General features: G+C 43.5%; 1 protein-coding gene across 10 annotated transcripts in view; it reads right to left on the bottom strand.

The window, feature by feature from the left end:
- The window catches only part of kiaa1217 (KIAA1217 ortholog), a gene marked incomplete at its 5' end in the record, with an annotated part of 103,451 nt that overhangs the window by 22,912 nt on the left and 62,550 nt on the right, over positions 1–17,989 (bottom strand). For 9 of the 10 annotated variants that reach the window (XM_084566257.1, XM_084566250.1, XM_084566251.1 and 6 more), the window contains one exon: positions 2,142–2,337. In XM_084566257.1, the coding sequence (XP_084422383.1) occupies positions 2,142–2,337 (196 nt within the window). Of the gene's footprint in view, positions 1–2,141; positions 2,338–16,862; positions 17,220–17,989 lie in introns of those variants that run through there. The other variant, XM_084566258.1, reaches the window with a different exon arrangement.

The following is a 17,989-nucleotide window of genomic DNA, read 5'->3' as shown; positions in this document are numbered from 1 at the left end:
GATATTAACTAATTAAGTTGGGGCAGAGTCAGAGAAGAAAAACAGGTCTGCATGGAACAGCACAAGTTGTGCATTAAACGGACCAAAGCTTGGACCTCTGAACCCTGGGTGTGGCATCTGCACTGTGCTTCGGAAAAACAGATGTCTCTCCCACAAAATTTATGAACACGCCCATGCTGCACTTGTATAAACAATGCCAAGGGGGGGAAAAAAAACACATTTCTATTTCCAGTCTCTGATTCATTGCTTCAAACACCACTGTAGTGATTTTTGTAGCCATTCCACGGCAGCAAAGGGATTAAAAGAAGTGCAGTTAAATCAAGTTGTGCCGGTTTTCTAAATATGTTCTACTGTGTTAAAAAGCACATCCAAATTGTCACATTTCATGAGACTTTCGTTACAGAGACAAAACATGCAGTTTATTTTGATGTCACTTTTGCCTTTGTTCACTGAAAATAGCTTACTATGAGGAAAGGAGGTTTTACTTGGTGTAACCCCATAAAAGGACCTAGCCAGTAAAAGCTCCCAGATGTTGGCGAAATATTATACAAGATCCTACATGCTCCACGAGACAGGGTGAGACAGAGAGAGACAGAGAGAGAGAAGGGGCAAATCCAGGAAATAAAAATGCTGAGTCTATCCATTGCTCTTTCTGGTCTGTCTGGGTTCCTGTGTAGCAATAACTTAACAAAGTGCCCATTTGCAGAATAACCTCATCTTTCCCCCGAGAGCTGTTATGTTAACAGTCGGCTAGTTTTCATCCAGATGTTAGCAACTGGGGCGAATGAGCTTGATGACAAAGCGCCATTGATCGTGCAGGCAGCAGGAGCGTTTTAATTCCTCAGCAGTAGTTTTATTTGCTAACTTGTGTAGCTCGGTTATAACGAAGAATCGCGTTACATTCCTGAGCGCCTGGCTTCACTGAGGACTGGAAACAAATGGCCGGTGGCTTTTCTGACCAAATGGGCACAGGACAGCAGTTTTAAGTTTTTCCACGGCTCTCTACAGAGACACAAAAGTTTAAACCAAAGCAGCTATGAAAAATATCCTTCTGTGTCAATTAATTGTGCATAAGATAATAATATGAAGTTTAAAATGCAACAAAGGGCAGCAAAATACTGCATTATAACCACAAAATCAGTACTATACTAAAATATAAAATTGATGCCACGCTCTAGAATTAATTTGATACTCACTTTAGAAGTTTCCTCCTTTCACTGTTACGATGCTCTGCAAAAGACCATGCTCCAACTCTTACAGCACAAGCACGAGATAGTAGGAAGCCCCAAATGTCCGTAGGGACAAAGCAAAGTGTGTTTGTGTGTGTGTGAGAGGCTGTGGGAGGGACACTGTCGTAAAGTGGTGCCCCTTTTTTTCCTCCTCCCCCTTCATCACCCCATAGCCTCCTGCTGCCCTAACGCTTTGTCCTGATGTTTTTGATGGAGCGGGAGAGAGAGAGAGTGTGTGTGAGTACTGAGTGTGTTGATGTGTGTACACGTGTGTGCAGCAGAGCATGTTTGTTGCGTTTTTGTATAGGTTTCGATTCTCTGCTGGCACCTAAAAAGTGTGGAAAATGACACCCTGTCGTTACATTCATTTCCCTTTTGGTCAAAAGGCGAGCCACTCAGATGCTCTTCTATTATCCAGCAGCAGCAGAATCTTTGCTTAGTTGAGGGGCCAAATTCGGAGGCCGTCCTCTTGAAAAAAATTACAGGCTCTACACTTTGTTTTGAGAGTTCCCAAACTCTTTTCGCCACTCTCAGTGTAATGCAGCAAGCTAATTCTGCGCAACATTGAGCCCTTGCAAGCGCGTATGCAAATGAAGCACCATGCGTGTTGATAAGGGGACCCGTTTCTAATCCTGTCAATAACACGATGGCATACTGTGGATGGTTCCCCCCTATCTTCCACAACAGAAGAAATGAATTCTAATTAAAACAAAGCCGTGAGCCGAGCTGGGGAGAGAAGGGAAGGAGGAGAGTAGAAGATGGGTGAGTGAGGGAAAAGATTTGGACTGGAAAGGTGAAATTTAAGATTTATTTTGTTTGGGGAAGTTGACAGTGTGACACAAACCTTTTGTGGTTAGCCACTAATAAGACATTTTAACTGCTATGAAGTCAAAAGTCTATTACTTAGCGTACCTAGTGAGCGATCCTTTGTCTGGTTGGTTGATCGCACAACAGGCAGGCTGGCACGGATCCGGCTGCCTCGGGTGAAGGCGGTGGGCGCGTCAGACTCAGACATGGCGTCCAACGATTCCAGGGAGGCCAGGGAGAGGTGGTCGACCTGGTCGCCGACACTGGGCTGCGGGCTGGGGCCGTGCTTTGGGCTTCTGCTCTGGAGTGGGGAAGCGTGTGGAAACAATACAGTAAAGATGAGACGCGTGGATGCACTGCATGCAAGAGGATGCACTGCATGCAAGACTTTTACAACGTCACACCAATACAAATAACATGGGTTGAATTTCAAACTGAGCATCTAACATATATTTTTAAGATAAAATGCATTTGGTTGAGTAGAAAATAACACTATATCTGCCAAAGTGCAATGCGGCATTACTACTATATCTCGTTAATACATGCTCACACATCAAACACTTCCCCGTATCATCCACCAAGCATATAACAGCAGCTAAAGTTATAAAACTTGATGATGTGTTTATTGTGCAACAGGACTGTCTACTGTTAAATAGTACACACACCCATATATTGGCACAGTTAGTAAAGGTGCCACAACATAAACAGATCAAAAGGAAACCTTCAATCCAGAAGAGGACATTTCTTTTAAGCACTGATTAAAGATCAGAAATCATCAAAACTTTAAGATCAGTTCTCTACTCTGTAATCAGATCTGCATGACGTGGCATCCTCGAGCCACAACTACAATAAGGCGGTGTGTGACATGACTGCAGAGCCCACTGAGGTATTGTGCGCTCTTGTAAGGTGATCTGCACCTCAAAGTCTGGAAGTGAATGGCCGGTGTACACTGGGCCCTTTGTGAAATGCTCTTCTTCCCTGGCACCTGTACGCTGCTGCAGAGCTAACGCAGCCAACACAGGCCAGGTCCGTGAGGTTATCAAACACAGCTGCATGCTCTTGCTGCTGTACTGTCACACTGGTACGCCCAAGTAAAGAATTTAAACGTTTTATATTAAGTGCAGTTGACATTTATGCCAGCCTCTCTCGGCCGGAACTAGTTCAGACTGAGAGCCAAGGCAAGCCGGCAGGAGCAGTCAGGGCAGACGCTGAGAGACAAGGGGGCACAGAGGTTGGGTGAGAATGGGTCACACAGCAGATGTTAGCGAGGGTGCGAACGTAGCCACACACACTGACACACGCAACAGTGAGATGCAGATAAGATAAAAGGCTGACTAACTCTGTGGGGCAATTGGATTTTCATCAAATACCTCTGAATGTCAAGCTCAGAGTGGAGGGAAGAGAGCATGCCCTGTAAAGTCTGACGGGAGAAAAGGGGAGAAAGGGAGAAAAGCAAATGGCTAAGAAATGCCAGTGGGTGGTTGAGATGGAAAAAGACATGGTTGTCAAACAAAACAGAAGAACCATGGAAACCAATCAATGTCAACGGCAGAGCAAAGAAAATGAAGGAAGAAGATTCAAAGATTCAAAGGTATCTTCAACACTGTCTAAAGCCCTTTTTTATAAGATTATGTGAGTTAAAATAAGCTGTAAAAACACTAAACCCTGTTTTTTTAAAAATAATAGTAGTAGTATTTTAATTGATAATGGTTCTTGTCTCCATGTCATTTTAGCTGAGTCAGTGTGTGAACATTTCTCTGATGCACTTTCACGGTGACTGGGCAAAACTGCTGAGCCATCACTCAGCTTCTGTAATTCCATTAAAACACGCTTAGGTTGCAGCACCCGGAGGATTAAAATGAATGAATATGAACGAGCTCTTAGGCAGTTAACACACGACGACAGTCACCTTTTCAAACAGAGAGGTCACATGGAGTTGACATGTCACCTGAAACCAGACATGTGTCGGGAATTTAATCTGAACACTGAATGATTTATGATCTCATTCGCTGATGGGTGAGTATAAACAGCCCTCCCACAATGCTGTTCTGCCTTCTCAAATGCTACCGTGTGTAGCCATGGAAGCGCTGAATCATATTGCAGAGTAGTAATTATGTCAGTCCAATATTTAAATCCCTACTTAAGTGGAGGAAGACGAACTTGTATTTACCCTTGTATAAAAGTTAACTTAACTATTGATATCAGTAATTTGAAAAAGCTTAAATGGCAAATTTTGTTAATTTTCTGAATGGAATCAAGAACTAATTTATCACATTATAACTGCATGGAGTGTGATATACAATACAGGAGATACAACAGAAGATAAATGTAGTTGCATAAAGCTTGATTTATAATGTAAAGAGTATGGCTGTATGCTTCCGCAGCTTTAAATCTTTATGCTAAGCTAGGCTAATCCTCTCATTTCTGACTCCATTTTTAACTAGAGTCATATTGATTAGCAGTGTAAGAAAATATCAATACACTTGAGTATTGCAATACCATATTTTGTAATACCAAAAATCGCATTGTTCTTTAAATTTATATTTTACATGGAAAGATTTACTGATTTGTTCACATAAACAAACTTTATATTTCTTCGCTGACTTAGTCAAATGATACTTTTCTTTGTCTTACATTCCCGTGTATGTAGCTTACATTACAGAGATCTGCCGTTCAAAAAAGTTTTCTGCTCACATTTTATGGACACGTACATTATACGTTAACAGTTTTCCTTGAATACGATTTTTAAATGATCTGTAAATTCCAATATGCTGCCTTGCTGACAGTATCGCCAGATGCCTGCGGATACAGAACCCTAGAACTGATCACTGAAAACTTTTCATTTATATACCAGCAACAAAACTACAACTAAATTGATACATTTAGTGATCATTTTGTTTATTATAAAATCACTCATTAGTGAAATCTGAAAAAGAAGAGTAAGATGAGCAGGGAATAGTAGTAATCTATTTGAATAAGCCACTATAATCTACTGCTGATACAAATATAGTGGCAAAACCCCTGACAGTAAAGAATACAAAAAGATATTCATTATTAATTCAGTGGTTAATTAAAAAGGTCTAATGTCCTTTCTTAGCATTTACAGTCTTATATCAAGTCGGTTAAATAAAAGTTTTACTTCTCAGAGGAAAAAAAAAAATACAATAGACACAATGACAGGTGAATTGCACAGGAGAGAAAGGCTGTTAAAGCAGCAAGAGTCAAATATAAAGATGGAGAAAATTGCAAATGAGACCTTCTACCTCCCTGTGGAAAGGGGTAATTAAGTTAAACCACTCCACACCAGTCCACATCTGACAAATGAGGTGTCCCCTCCAAAGGTTAACAGTTAAGTTCAAATGAACTTCTCTGTCTCTGTCTCTTCCTCTCCACTCTTTCTCTTCTTCTCATAGATTTGACAGAGGCTGCGTGTGATATCACCTAAAAGCCTCACTTGCAAAGACACTTCCTGTCCCCGTAAACCGCTTCCTGCTTTAAGGTCCAGATGTGAAAGCCGCAGGCCGACCGCTGATTAGCACTGTAAAACCTGCTTCAACCCGCTCGCACATTCAGCGCATTCCACACCAGTGATTTCTCTCACTTCGGTCAAAACCGTGGGGCCTGTATTCTGCTTTTTCAACAGTGGCTCCCTCTGTACACCACATTGACTCTGACAGCTGTGATGAATGCGAAACCGAGGCACCAACATTAGCTTATACGGAGGAATATGACGAGTTATGGAGTCTTGAAAAGAGCCCCTCGGGAAGGAACGTGTCTAGAAAATAAAGCTCGAATGTGTCAGGGACATCAGAAACTGTCGGTGATGAGTTGTCTGCAAAGTGCTGCAGCCGGCGTCAGCGGGTTGTTATTAGAGACACGTGTCAAATAATCATCATGGTCAGAGTATGTAAGAGCAGGTCTAGAAATAACTCAGTGATCTAAATGTTCATGTCGCGTGTTCTAAAGGTGCATACCCTTTCCTCAGGCTACGAAGCACGCAAATTGTCTGCATGTAGGGGCTTAATATTAAATGGATGTCAAGAATAATACAATTTGGATAAGCGACGATTAGACAAACAACCAAGCTTGTGGAGGAAGTAGACGCAAGTTAAAAGTAGTTAAATTGTGTTCTGTCTGTGCATGTGTGTGTTCAAGACACAGAGGGATACCAAGAGAGACTGCGTGTGTGCATGAGTGAGTCGGGCCATTGTTCCAGAAAATCTGACCCGAACCCAGGACATCCTGCAAACATTTATGCAACCGCGGCCTGACAAACAGTACACGGCCATCAGAAAGAAAGCTCAGGTCCGTGTGTCTGCATTCCTAAAATATACGCAATTTCGAAACTTTATAGGTCAGTGCTCCTACATGCGCTGCCCTCTCTTCCGATGCCAGCGTTTTATTTCTGTGTCATGAGCACGCACGTATGGCATGGGCTTGCTTTCATAGTGCAACCTGTCACCTGTCCTGATTATTACAAAGCCACTTTCAAACCGAGGGGACAATGTTTCGTGATTTCACAAAGCGGAGTAGATTATGTTATATCATGCTGGCCCCGTCTTAGCTCCTGACAGACAAGCGTGTCATGTGGAGCCGGGCTGGGGCGATTAAAGTAAATTACGATTGTTAAGAATAATGGCAGCTCCCATCAGGAGCCTGCTGTGTCACTCATGGTGGTTTAAGTATAGACATAGCCCTCAAAAGCTGCCAGACTGTCATGTGCCACACCTGCTGTCAGTCACACAAAGCCCTCTGATTGGTGCCTACTTTCTTATACAATCAACATAACTGGGCAATAGCTTTAAGCTTAAAAAAAATGAGGGCATTTGGCTGATATCACTGTTGTCATGATGATGTTTTTTGCCTTTGGGCTGTGTAATAGAGGAGAGCTATGACAACGCATTCACAAGTCACTCCCATTAGGCAAAAACAGGGGTCAGAGTACAATTGTATGCATTCACACATCATTTGTTATGTACACAGAGTAAACACACACAGGAACCAGAGAAACGGGTTTCATTCACTGATTCTATATTATCTGTCTGTCTAGGTGGGAAAAAGAATGTAAACACGAGAGCGGAGGAGAAAACTTGCGTATCTTTAAATGCCAGCCTTGTGTGCATGCCTTTCCACTTAAGATGCTAATTTGGCTCGAGCTCTGGGGAGCGGAAATAGAGCTAACTGTAATTACCTGGCCTGATCTGCATGGCAAACACATAAACAGAGGACGGTGGCTCTGCAGACTGTTAACCCCTTCCCGAGCTGGACTCGCGCTGACATGGTATTCCACTTAGAGCACCGACTCTGGCAAAGTTGATTTTATAAGAATCAAATATGAGTAAAAGGATTATCGTGTTGGAGTGCCCCAGAGTAAAACATTAAAACAAAACTGCCCCTGTTTCCTCTTTATAAATCAATTTATCTATTCCACAGAGACAAAGTTCAACAAAACAGGCACAAAGTTAATTAAAAAAACACACATGTGTGTTCAAAACTGTGTCACTGCAGTGTGTACTACACTGAGGCATAAAGCCACTGTCAATCAACGGGTCAGCGCTCAGTCCGTACGCTGGCTGTCTATGGACACACCATCCTCTTTTGTCTTCCAGAGCCTAAATGACATTACACCAAAATCCCCCAGTCATCCATTCCCATTCATTGCCGCCGCATCCCTCTCTCGCTCCCTCCTCTGATGCATTCCTCCAGTAATCCCGTCATCAAAATCCCCAGACGACCTTTCAGAGATGGGTTCGCTCGTTAATTGCCATGTGTGAAGGTGACGGCGTGTACTGAAGTTGTGGTGGTTCAAGACCCGGCATTTACGAGTTTGTAATCAAATGACCGAGACACAAATGTATATGCAAAACATTAAACAGACTGGGTACTGTCGCATTCATAAAAGTTAGCATTTACAAGTAAAAGATAATAAAGCAGATCATTCAGACTGATAACGAAGCGCGTAGTCACAACAGAAACAATACTGTGTCAGTTGACCCAGTGAAGGAAGGCGCTGAGATGACAATCTCTTACGCTTCTTGTGGCATTTTGAACAGCTCAGCGACACTGTCAAACAGATTTGGAGTTAGTCAGGGTTATCACAAGCAGGCATCACCTACTCGTCTCAATGCGCAGGATCACAAAAGCCAACTGTGTGTAGCCATTACGTAGGAGGGTGGACGGGAGGTTATGAACCTAGAGAACGCTGTCTGCATTTGCTTCCGTCATGTCAGATTCAAGCTGAGCCATTTTGTTTGACTATTAAATATGTCATGTAAAACTCTCAGCAAGAAACACGTTCTAGTTCACATTAAAAAGAATAAACGCAGTATTTACCATGTTCGACTAGTTGCAATCTTCTTTCAGCAGTGGCTTCCATGTGAGACTGGAAACTCCCTGCTCTAAAGGAAACAGGGTCTCTTCCTGCAATGTTATTACAATCCTTCAAGCACTTGCTCTGCACAACTGCCCTGTCCTGGTCTCTTTCTGCTCTACCTCACAGCGGATGGCCACCCCCCACGTGCATGCACCGCCCCCCACATCCCTAACGATCTGGCAGCACAATTCAAACACACACAATCCGTACCAGGAGCACGGCCGGGGAAAGTCATTGTTTGTTACTTATTATGCTCGTGCACTGGTGCTTGAGGCTGTTGGACAGTGGCAGGACATCTGCACAAATCATGATGATTGAATATTTCTTACTGTCAGGCAGCCTTAGAGTAGGAAATGCAATCCCTGCCACAGCCTTTATAAAGTTTCCATTCAGACCTAAAAAAAAAATAAACATTATCTTAAAAGCGCAGCTTCAGCACTAATCCCCATGTCCAATCTAAGCTTCCATCTCATTCTCCTGAAGCTACGACTGAAAGACAGAAAGATGACACTTGTGTCCCAAGGAGATAAGTCCCTTCTATGCCCGGGAATCCTGAGACCCTTGGCAAGGAATCAGCAGGCTCTTGTCCAGTAGCACATACATTTGGACACGCCCATGACTACATACCTATGCATGGTCGCCATTCTGAAAGGTTCCTAAGCAAACCAAACCAATAAATGTAAATCTACCTTATTCAATTGATGTGAAGCTGTGTTGTGATTTCTGCCTTGCACTCAAGTCAACATGTTACGTAAGATAACACGCCCAGACTTACACCAAGACTGACAGATCATGCACTAGTCTCGCATGAATTCATCTGTACACATCTACGAGTGTGCACGCATAAGTAGGTCTCCCTTTCTCACAGCTCCCTCTTGCCAAAGAAATACATGCACGCTACTTGCTGACGGGGCTTCAGAGCCATGATCTGTCTGGACTTGCTCTTTATTCATAATATTACTTTATCAACAGCAAGACACATTTCGTGCTGCGGCTTTCAAAGCTTGGAGCATCCCGGAATAGCGCAATAAATGTTTGATTAACTCTCTCACACACACACACACACAGGATTCCTCCACAGCAGAGTGGACGGAGCCGCGCTCACATTTCAGATGTGAGCCGTTTATCCGACACGTCTTCACACGAACCTGGTCTGTCTCCAGAGAGAGCAGAATAAAAGGCCTTCCAGGTCTAATTCGAGCCTCCCTGCGTGCATATCTGATCATGGGTGGATGTGTGTGTGGCTCTGAGCCTGTGGTCACCAAGACAAAGAGGGCTTTCTTCCCTCCAGAGGAACCAGTCCTTTATCCTTAGTCTACATGGTCCATACACATATACTCACATTTCTGTTATGAACAAGGAAGACAACCTTCCAGTAGGGCCAATGGTAAACTAAATTTCTGCACGTCACCTTTACATTTACGACAAATGGGTAATCTTTTCTGGTGCTTAGATACTGGAGTCACAGTATTTTGTCAAGTGTCAAGTCTCCTTTTAGTCCCATGAAGAGTGCCCTGATAATGGCTTTGCTATTCATGCCTAATTAATAAGTCACCGAAGACCACACAGCTCCTCCACTGAGCTTAAGATTTATTATACCCTCTCTCCCAGAAGAGAGTTTCTCAGTGTGTTTGTGTGTGTGTGGGTAGAAAAAAGTCAGCACTAAGTTTTCATTAAGCCTGGCAGTGCTACATGGAGTATTTCTGTATTTCCTGAATACATCATCCTCATTGCTGCCCGTTGTTTTCCTCCTCACGCTGACTGGTGGTAACATACAACGCCCATTATCTGTCCGAGGTGACTTGTGTTTGACCTCAGACAGAAACAATAAGAACGCACACGGTTTCAGCTTCTCAGCTCCACGTGATTCAGGCAACCACACGCAATAAGTCATGAAACTTCAACTCCGTCAATAAACAACAGCCGCAGGCTTCAGGTGCTAAATCGCCAGCATGTTTTCCCCCGCACAGGGTGATAACAGACTTGATTTGTAAGTTAGTATGTCAACTGCAATGTGCTTAACACCCACCAAAAGAGTGTAGCAACAGTTGAGTTGCATGCCTGTGTGAATTCTCGTAAAACAGTTGAGGTAGAAGTGCCACGATAACTGCAGCGCATGCGCCACTTCTGTCAAGTCGCTTTATTTATTACTGATTCCATTAGATGCTTGGTATATACTTATCTGCCATGAACTATTCCACACATTCCATGTGTTCCCTATCATATATGTCATCTTGTTTAGTAAAAGGAAAACATGTGTTCACATTCTCCTCAATGGAAAAATGTATTTTAAACATTTACAGAAGCAACACGTCCTTTGACTTTTAAGAAAGTTTGCTGCCGTTCTTTCTCCTCGACACTCCGACTCTTCGTCTCCACAGAGAGGGGCTAAACTGGAAATAAGGCACAGCAGGTCAAAATGAGGTTTGAGCCAGATGTTTATAGCTGGTCCTGTCAGTGCTGAAATCATCCCGGTGTGTCTCTGTAACTGCTTCGCCTTTTGAAGTTGGATTCATACCTTCAGCCCAAGGTGGAGTCCAGATGTTGGGTTGCATGCAAAGACTTGCAAAGCAAAAGTAGAGATTGAAAAGCATACCTGCTTAGTTCTCAGGGGTTACAAAGCAAACTGGCTGCCTCTCCTTTCTACATGCGAAGGTAAGTTGTAGCTGTTCCCTTTCATAGCGCTAACCATGATGACGCCTTGCTTTGGGTTCAGGCCATAAACATGTACACAGTCTCTCATGTGGTCCAAATGGCTCTGACAGATTAATACACCATCATAATAAAGTTAAAATAGCTTCAAAAGTTCAAAAAGCTTCTTTAGCTATCCAATCTAAAACAAGAGTGCACACCATACTTGAATTTGAAGCTAGATCTGTGCCCTACGTTAAACCAGATGCCGTAGCCTGACTTCCATCTCTCCAGAAATGTACCTACATATAGTGTGACCCCAACAACTGTGATTGGTCAGACATGCATTTCCTTGTCCGTGTCTTCCAGTGGTCAGTCGAGCATAGAATATTCAGCCGCCTTATGCCTCCTACACACCATCTACTCAGACGTCTTCTCTCCTTTCTGCATTGCAGTGAAAACTTTTTGTTGGTTAACATTTATTGACACCAACATGAGCCGCTCAGTTCCAGTCTCCATTTGTAGAGGTGCTCAAAGAAACTCACCACAGCTGACTAGCAACCGTGTTTTAGTGGCATAATTACAGAACCGACACACCGGCTCACAAGTATAAATTCTTACAAAGGCGCTGGGCACACACATAAGTCACAACTTGGCGTCTGGATTGAGGAAGCATAAATCAAGCGTCATATTTGATGGTGTACGTGATGTTAACAACATTGCTGCTATGGCAACTCCTTCTCCATTAATCTAACTGCCGTGACTCTAAACTAACGAGAACATTAAACATCAACAACACAAACTGCTGATGAAAACTAACAGCATATGGAAAGGGTGCTAAGAACCCGGTGCTTCCTTCAAGCAGCTATTGACAACTAAACAAACTAAATGTAATGATAAACACAACTGGGAGAGGCTGCTGAAGGCTGTTACTGACAGTGAAGTTAATCTCATATTATTAGTTGGCGGCTTATGTAAATACTGATTTTGCACATTTTTTCTTTTCCTTGTCATACACATTATATGCTGTAGATCGGTTTTGGCAGAATTGTTGTGCTGCAGAGCTGTGCCTGGAAACTGATGTCATTAAAGGGTCTGCTTCATACCAAATCACACAAAAGTGCACACGTGACCGTGCATGCGTGCTTGCAAAGAACATCCGTCTAGTCTGCAAACTGGCTTGACTAGCAAAACGTGGAATAGTTAGTAGAAACTGTCTTATATTCAAACTGTCCTTTTGACCAGTTTCCCTTGTCTTTATTGACACTTTAGTTGACTGGTAGTTTTATAAGAGGCCAGGTCAGAGAGTACTCATGCTACACTTGCTATATTGACAAATGCTTTTAAATGTTCCCAAAGGAATGTAAGGGCCTAAAGGTTAAAAATGTCCCTGACATTTCACCTGTATCTGTAAATCTGTCAGGAGAATCTCAACTTTTTGCATTCCTCATAACGACTACCTGTGCGTTAAGCAACAATATAGCTGAAGGTGGCTCCTACTGCTGTCGTTACCTTAAACCGAGGCTAATACAGCACAGAAAGGAGCTCAGACCTGATTAGCTGGTCTGATTAACACAGTGGCGTTGCGTTTGAGACAGTGTGTAAAATTCTGTCTGGCTTGACTCATTATCAGCAGTGATCAGTGGCAGGTCCATCAGGGCCTTCTGTCAGATCGGCTTAACGCCCCCACCCCCAGCGACGCGCGGGATTAGACACAGCCTTGGCGCCACTCCACAGACCACTTGTCCCCTCAGCTGGGGTGCTGCACCCCTAAACCCCCGCCACATAACCCCTGTTAACTGGCAGGTTAACTGGCAGGTCAGCGCACGCCCGTCATTAACCTTGTGGTCCTTGTTTGTGTTACTGAAGGTAGAGCTACAAAGCGTCACTTCATGCAGAGGTGGCATATGCTATTAAAAGCAAAGTCTGCTCCTGATTTTCAGGGTTCAGTGATTAAAAACAGATGTTTTACGGTAGAACTGCTCGACACAGTATCCGATTGTGTTATTCAAGGTGAAATACAGGCTTTACTAAAGAGGCGTTTTGTGAAAGTATATCTTGCCAGTTCAGCCTCTGTGATATCCCGGCCATTGCAGAGATACTGTGCCAGGAGAGGATGGCAACAAATTGTCTTTTCTGTGTGCGCAGTTCAGTTAAAAAGAGGAACAACACTCCCCCAAGAGTAACTCTGCCTCTGTTCTTCCTTCCTCAGATCGCAGTCAGATCTCTTGAAGGGAATTAATGCATGCTCGGAGCCAGTGTTATCTAGTTGACCTTGGTTCTAGGGAGCAAGAGTGTAGCAGGGCTGGGAGCCCGCAGAGAAAACTATGTGGGAGAGCAGCCAAATGTTGCAATGCCTTAAAAAGACCCAGGAGGACAGTTTCTGGTGCATATTCGGTCTACTGTTGTTTTTGCCAGTTTAACACTGATGACTGGACTGCCATGTTATTGATGTTGTTACCAAACAAAGCAATGTGTCCAAGCTAAATTTATATCACTGATCTGCTTTTGACATGCAGCCCAGCAACTAGTGTGATCCTTTTTCAAGGCTTCCAAAAAACTTTTTTCTTACACTCTTCTCATGGGATGCATGGTAATTGATGGAAAACATCATTATGTATGGCACTGAGTTAAATCTACTTTAGAAAATATTTTTAAAAAGTCACGAAAAAGAGAAGATTTGCCATCATATCCTCCTTCACCTTCACGAGACAGTTCGCTCTAATATCAAATATAAAAGTTTGTCTTCAGGCCTTTGGATCCTATGGGTTGAGGGGAGGGGCCTCTGTGGATCCCACAGATATTTGATCAGTTTGGGATCTAGTGAATTTGGAGGCCAGGTCAACACCTTGTGTTGTTCTTCATGTTTTCTTGAGTTGTTCCTAAACCATTTTTGTGTGTGTTCCTGTGTCATTCTGCATCCTGTTGGGGATGGCTGCTGCCATCAAGGAGTGTCATTGCTATGGGGTGGTGGGGGGGGCCTGGTCTGGTCTAGGTGGGTGGAACATGTCTAAGTAACATCCACACGAATGCAAGGTCCAAAGGTTTCCCAGCAGAACATTGTATTGTCACAAGATGCTCAGTGTTATTAACTTCACCTGTCAGTGGTTTTAATGTTGTGGCTGATCGGTGTAGATTATTTTGGGGTCTACTTTCCCTTTAAATTAGTTTAACTTTGTAATAAACTTCCATCATGCCAAGCAGAGACCTTGGGTTTCACTTAAAAAAGGAAATAAATATTATTAATACAACACTTAGTGGCACTGAGTGACTTTTGACAACTTTTAAACAGTCTTTTGCTTGTTGTCAAGCTTCGTTACTGCTGACCGCATGTAAATCAGCCCAAGCAAGAAAATCCAGAAAAAACTTGTCGGTCTGTTAAACTGTGCGTTTGTACACAAAATATTACTGAGTTACATTACAAACTATTTCAAAATGTTCCCATCCTGGATCATTTTTTGACTTGAATTGGATTGACTGACAACATTTAGCACAAGGCAAGTGATCCAAAAAAGTCTCACAACATACGAAACATGTTTTTTCAGCATAGCCCACTTGCAAACTAAACCACATACTTTGGGGGAATATGAGCATCCGCCAGAAATTTACACCAGCAAACTATTTATTTATCTTGACCCACACCTTTGTCATAATCTTTGCTCTCATCAGCCAATGAATTATCACAGCTTGGGAGGGGGAGACCCGTCATCCGTTTGTCTCTCTAGTGCCCACAGCTACAGACAGCTGTCCTAACATGGCCGCCCCGCTTTCAGCCCGGCGAGTCACACCTCATCACACAGAGACTGTGACACACAGGCGGAAGGAGGGAATTCGGTGTGCGTGTTTGTGATCGGTCAAGCAGCTCAGTTTGTGCTTGTCAGGGCCCCCGGGCAGTGAGAGAGGGAGGGAGAGAGAGAGAGAGAGGGGCGAGAGGATGGGTGACCGTTGGGCCAACGGGATGTTATCTCATCTCCCCTGGGTGGGATCCAGGTCTTTGCAGGCCCGATGAGCAGAGGAGGAAATTAAACCACTCGCTTTTGTTGTGGTTTTATGGACCGCAGAAGAAGAGAGAAAGATCTAGGGGCACCTCATATGAGGATAAGTCAGTCAGTTTGTGTCTGTGTGTGAGAGCATTTGTGAAGCCATTCTGGGTGGAGTGGGGTCATTAACTTTTCAGGCGATATCATCTTCTCAACCTCCGCTTGACCTTGATAAATCCCCGCCCTTTGTAACTCAAACCTCCGGAGACATTTCCTTCTCACCTTTGAAGCATGAATTGCGACGGATGTTGCTTTTCCTGTATGGTCGGCATCTTTACATCTGCGTGAGAACCGCAGCAAGTGTTCCCTCTCCCACACTGTCTATCATAGATTTTACAACACTTTCTGGCTGTTTTCCCTCGGAAATAAATAATTACAGCTCCCCAGGACATGCGGGCGACACACACTTCCATAAACGTGTCACTATTATTTTGTTTTCTGCTGCTTCTCTTAGCAGTGAAGGAATACATTCCTCTTGACATCCCGAATTAGATTATGCCAAATGCGATCTTCAATCATCTCGTTCTTTTTTTCCATTTTTCAGCACTGAATTTATTTGCCAAGAAATTCGTGCTCAAACCAGCCCGCTTTATGACAGCGCCTTGTACATCTTCTTTAATGACATAATAAATTCAAGAGCCACTCAAATCTCATCCCACCGATCTGAATAACGTATGAACTGTGTGATTTCAAAATCAATTTAAAAGTGTCATGTCTGACAAACTGACTGATCGGTTTATCTCCCTCGCCTCGCTTCAGGGTTTTAGCATCTAAGGGAAGAACTTCAAAGGATGTGGAACTTAATATTTTTTACAGTACTGTTAGATAATCTGCTACTAATAAGGACAGTGGATTCTGAACTGAATTCTCTTTGACACAAAACTCAAATTTCTTTTCCACACACAGACAAAAAACATCCTGTCACTCCCTATGATCCTGTAGTATCCACAGTATATAAAGTCATCAAGCATTTAGCCTTGAAAATTAAATGTGAGATGCAGCAACAAATCCAGCGACCCAGGGCACATTATGGAGACTATGATCACGGAAACTATCCCACATCTTCAGTTCACCGAAATCATATGTACACGTTTGACTGGGTGCCAAGAATTAGGTCCACATGCAACAGAAAGTCTAACAAATCCTTCTTTCTTTGGAGAAAACGCAGCAGGTCTCAACTGTGTTCCAAGATCTTTTTAAGCAGCTAAAGGCACTAAAACACACCCAGGGCAAAGATAAAACGACAAACAAGGTCTAAAACGATTGGAGCACATCTTCTCAATTTTAATATTTTGCCAAAAGCGCACAGCAACAACAGCAATCAGCCGCGTAACAATCATCTGTTATTACTGTATCATCATAACCATCATTACGCAAGACACAGCATGTAGAAAAAAAACACCAACGTCCGCTCACAATTTGCTGCGCAATTATTGCTACACAACTGCGTAAAATTACAGGATAGGTGCACTTTGGGACAGTTTACAACAGACGACCTCAAGGCGTCGATAAGTATCAGTTGTGTTAAAATACTTTTTGCTGAAAAAAAAAAAAACTCGTGCGCCGAGTTCCCCTCTTGGAAGTTTGCAGCACCTGACAGCGTGTCGGTGCGAGCAGGAGTAGAGAAACTCCTGGGCGTTTTTTTTTTTCCACTTTGCTCCAAAGCGCAAAACAATCCATGCATTTCGGCGTACTACTTACAGTGGATACGCATTGAGTTTCAGTTTGTGAGAAGCATGCACTGGCTGCCTGAAATAATAGCACATTCCCGGTATAGCCTACCTGCGTTCCCTCTGAGAGGACCGACGCCGCCGATGTGACAAGTTTATTCCGGTCTGCGTAAAAAGTTTATTTTTATTCCTCCGCGCGCTTCACGTACAGAGAGCCATGTCTCCAAACAATCCTCAGGTCCATTGCCTTTTTTTTTTTCTTTTTCTCCTGCAGAGCAGCGCTCCTGCGCTCACACACAGCTCTCTCACAGGGAGCCGGCTCTCTCCTACAGGCACCTACACGTAAACTGAGCCCCTCCAGCAGTGACATCACGAGTCACTATGGCAACTCTGACTCCACCCCAGTACTGATCTGAACTTACCTGTCTGACTGCCTGTATTTCACACAAGTCTCCTCTCTGCATTGTCCTTTGCTCTTGAAAACACCACTTAGTTTTTATAAATACAGATCAGCGAGCCTATACAGAGAAGAATCAGAGGATGAGTCGGTGGCTAAAATAAAAAAAACACACAACTCTGTTGCTCACAAAACACCATCATCCCTGGTGACTGATATTGCCTATGCAAATCTACAGAGGAAATGAGTGGATTTAAGCAGCGCCTTCTGAAAAGGGTTTGTTTTGCATGCAGGCAAGGCAGTGAGGGCTGGTCTGAAAGCAGCACACACAATCCCTCTTGCACAATGCCTTGTACCATCGCCTGGAGCTCCCCTGTGGCTCGGTGCCAGTCTCACCATTACCTCAATTGTTTTGGCTACAAAGCCGGCTTGCTCTTCGCTTTTGTGTCCCCTGACCCAGAGCAAACACGCAGACAATGGCCAGGTGAGCCAAATGTCCACCTCGAGACTCCCTCTGTGCTGCCGTCCCCATTGACTTCGGAAAGCTAAAAAAGGCATGAGGAGAGTTTTTAACCTCCAATAGCTCGCTACCAACCGACACTGGAAAACATGCTCTCTCTATATATACAGTATATATATACAGTACGTATATCATTTGGCTGTCTAGAATATACAAACCAGAATGACGCTACTGTGCAAGCAAGACAAATTGCCGCGATCAAAACGGGAGTGCAATTCAAACTGTTTGTGGTTTTCATGTTTTCAACTCCGTCGTAAAAAAAAAAGACACCTCGCTGTTTCACAGCAGCTGTGGGAGGGAAACCTGACAGGCAGATTTATAG

Source organism: Chelon labrosus (genome assembly GCF_963514085.1).
Source record: "Chelon labrosus genome assembly, chromosome: 18".
Classification (NCBI taxonomy): Eukaryota; Metazoa; Chordata; class Actinopteri; order Mugiliformes; family Mugilidae; genus Chelon; species Chelon labrosus.
This window is presented reverse-complemented; position numbering and strand designations above follow the sequence as displayed.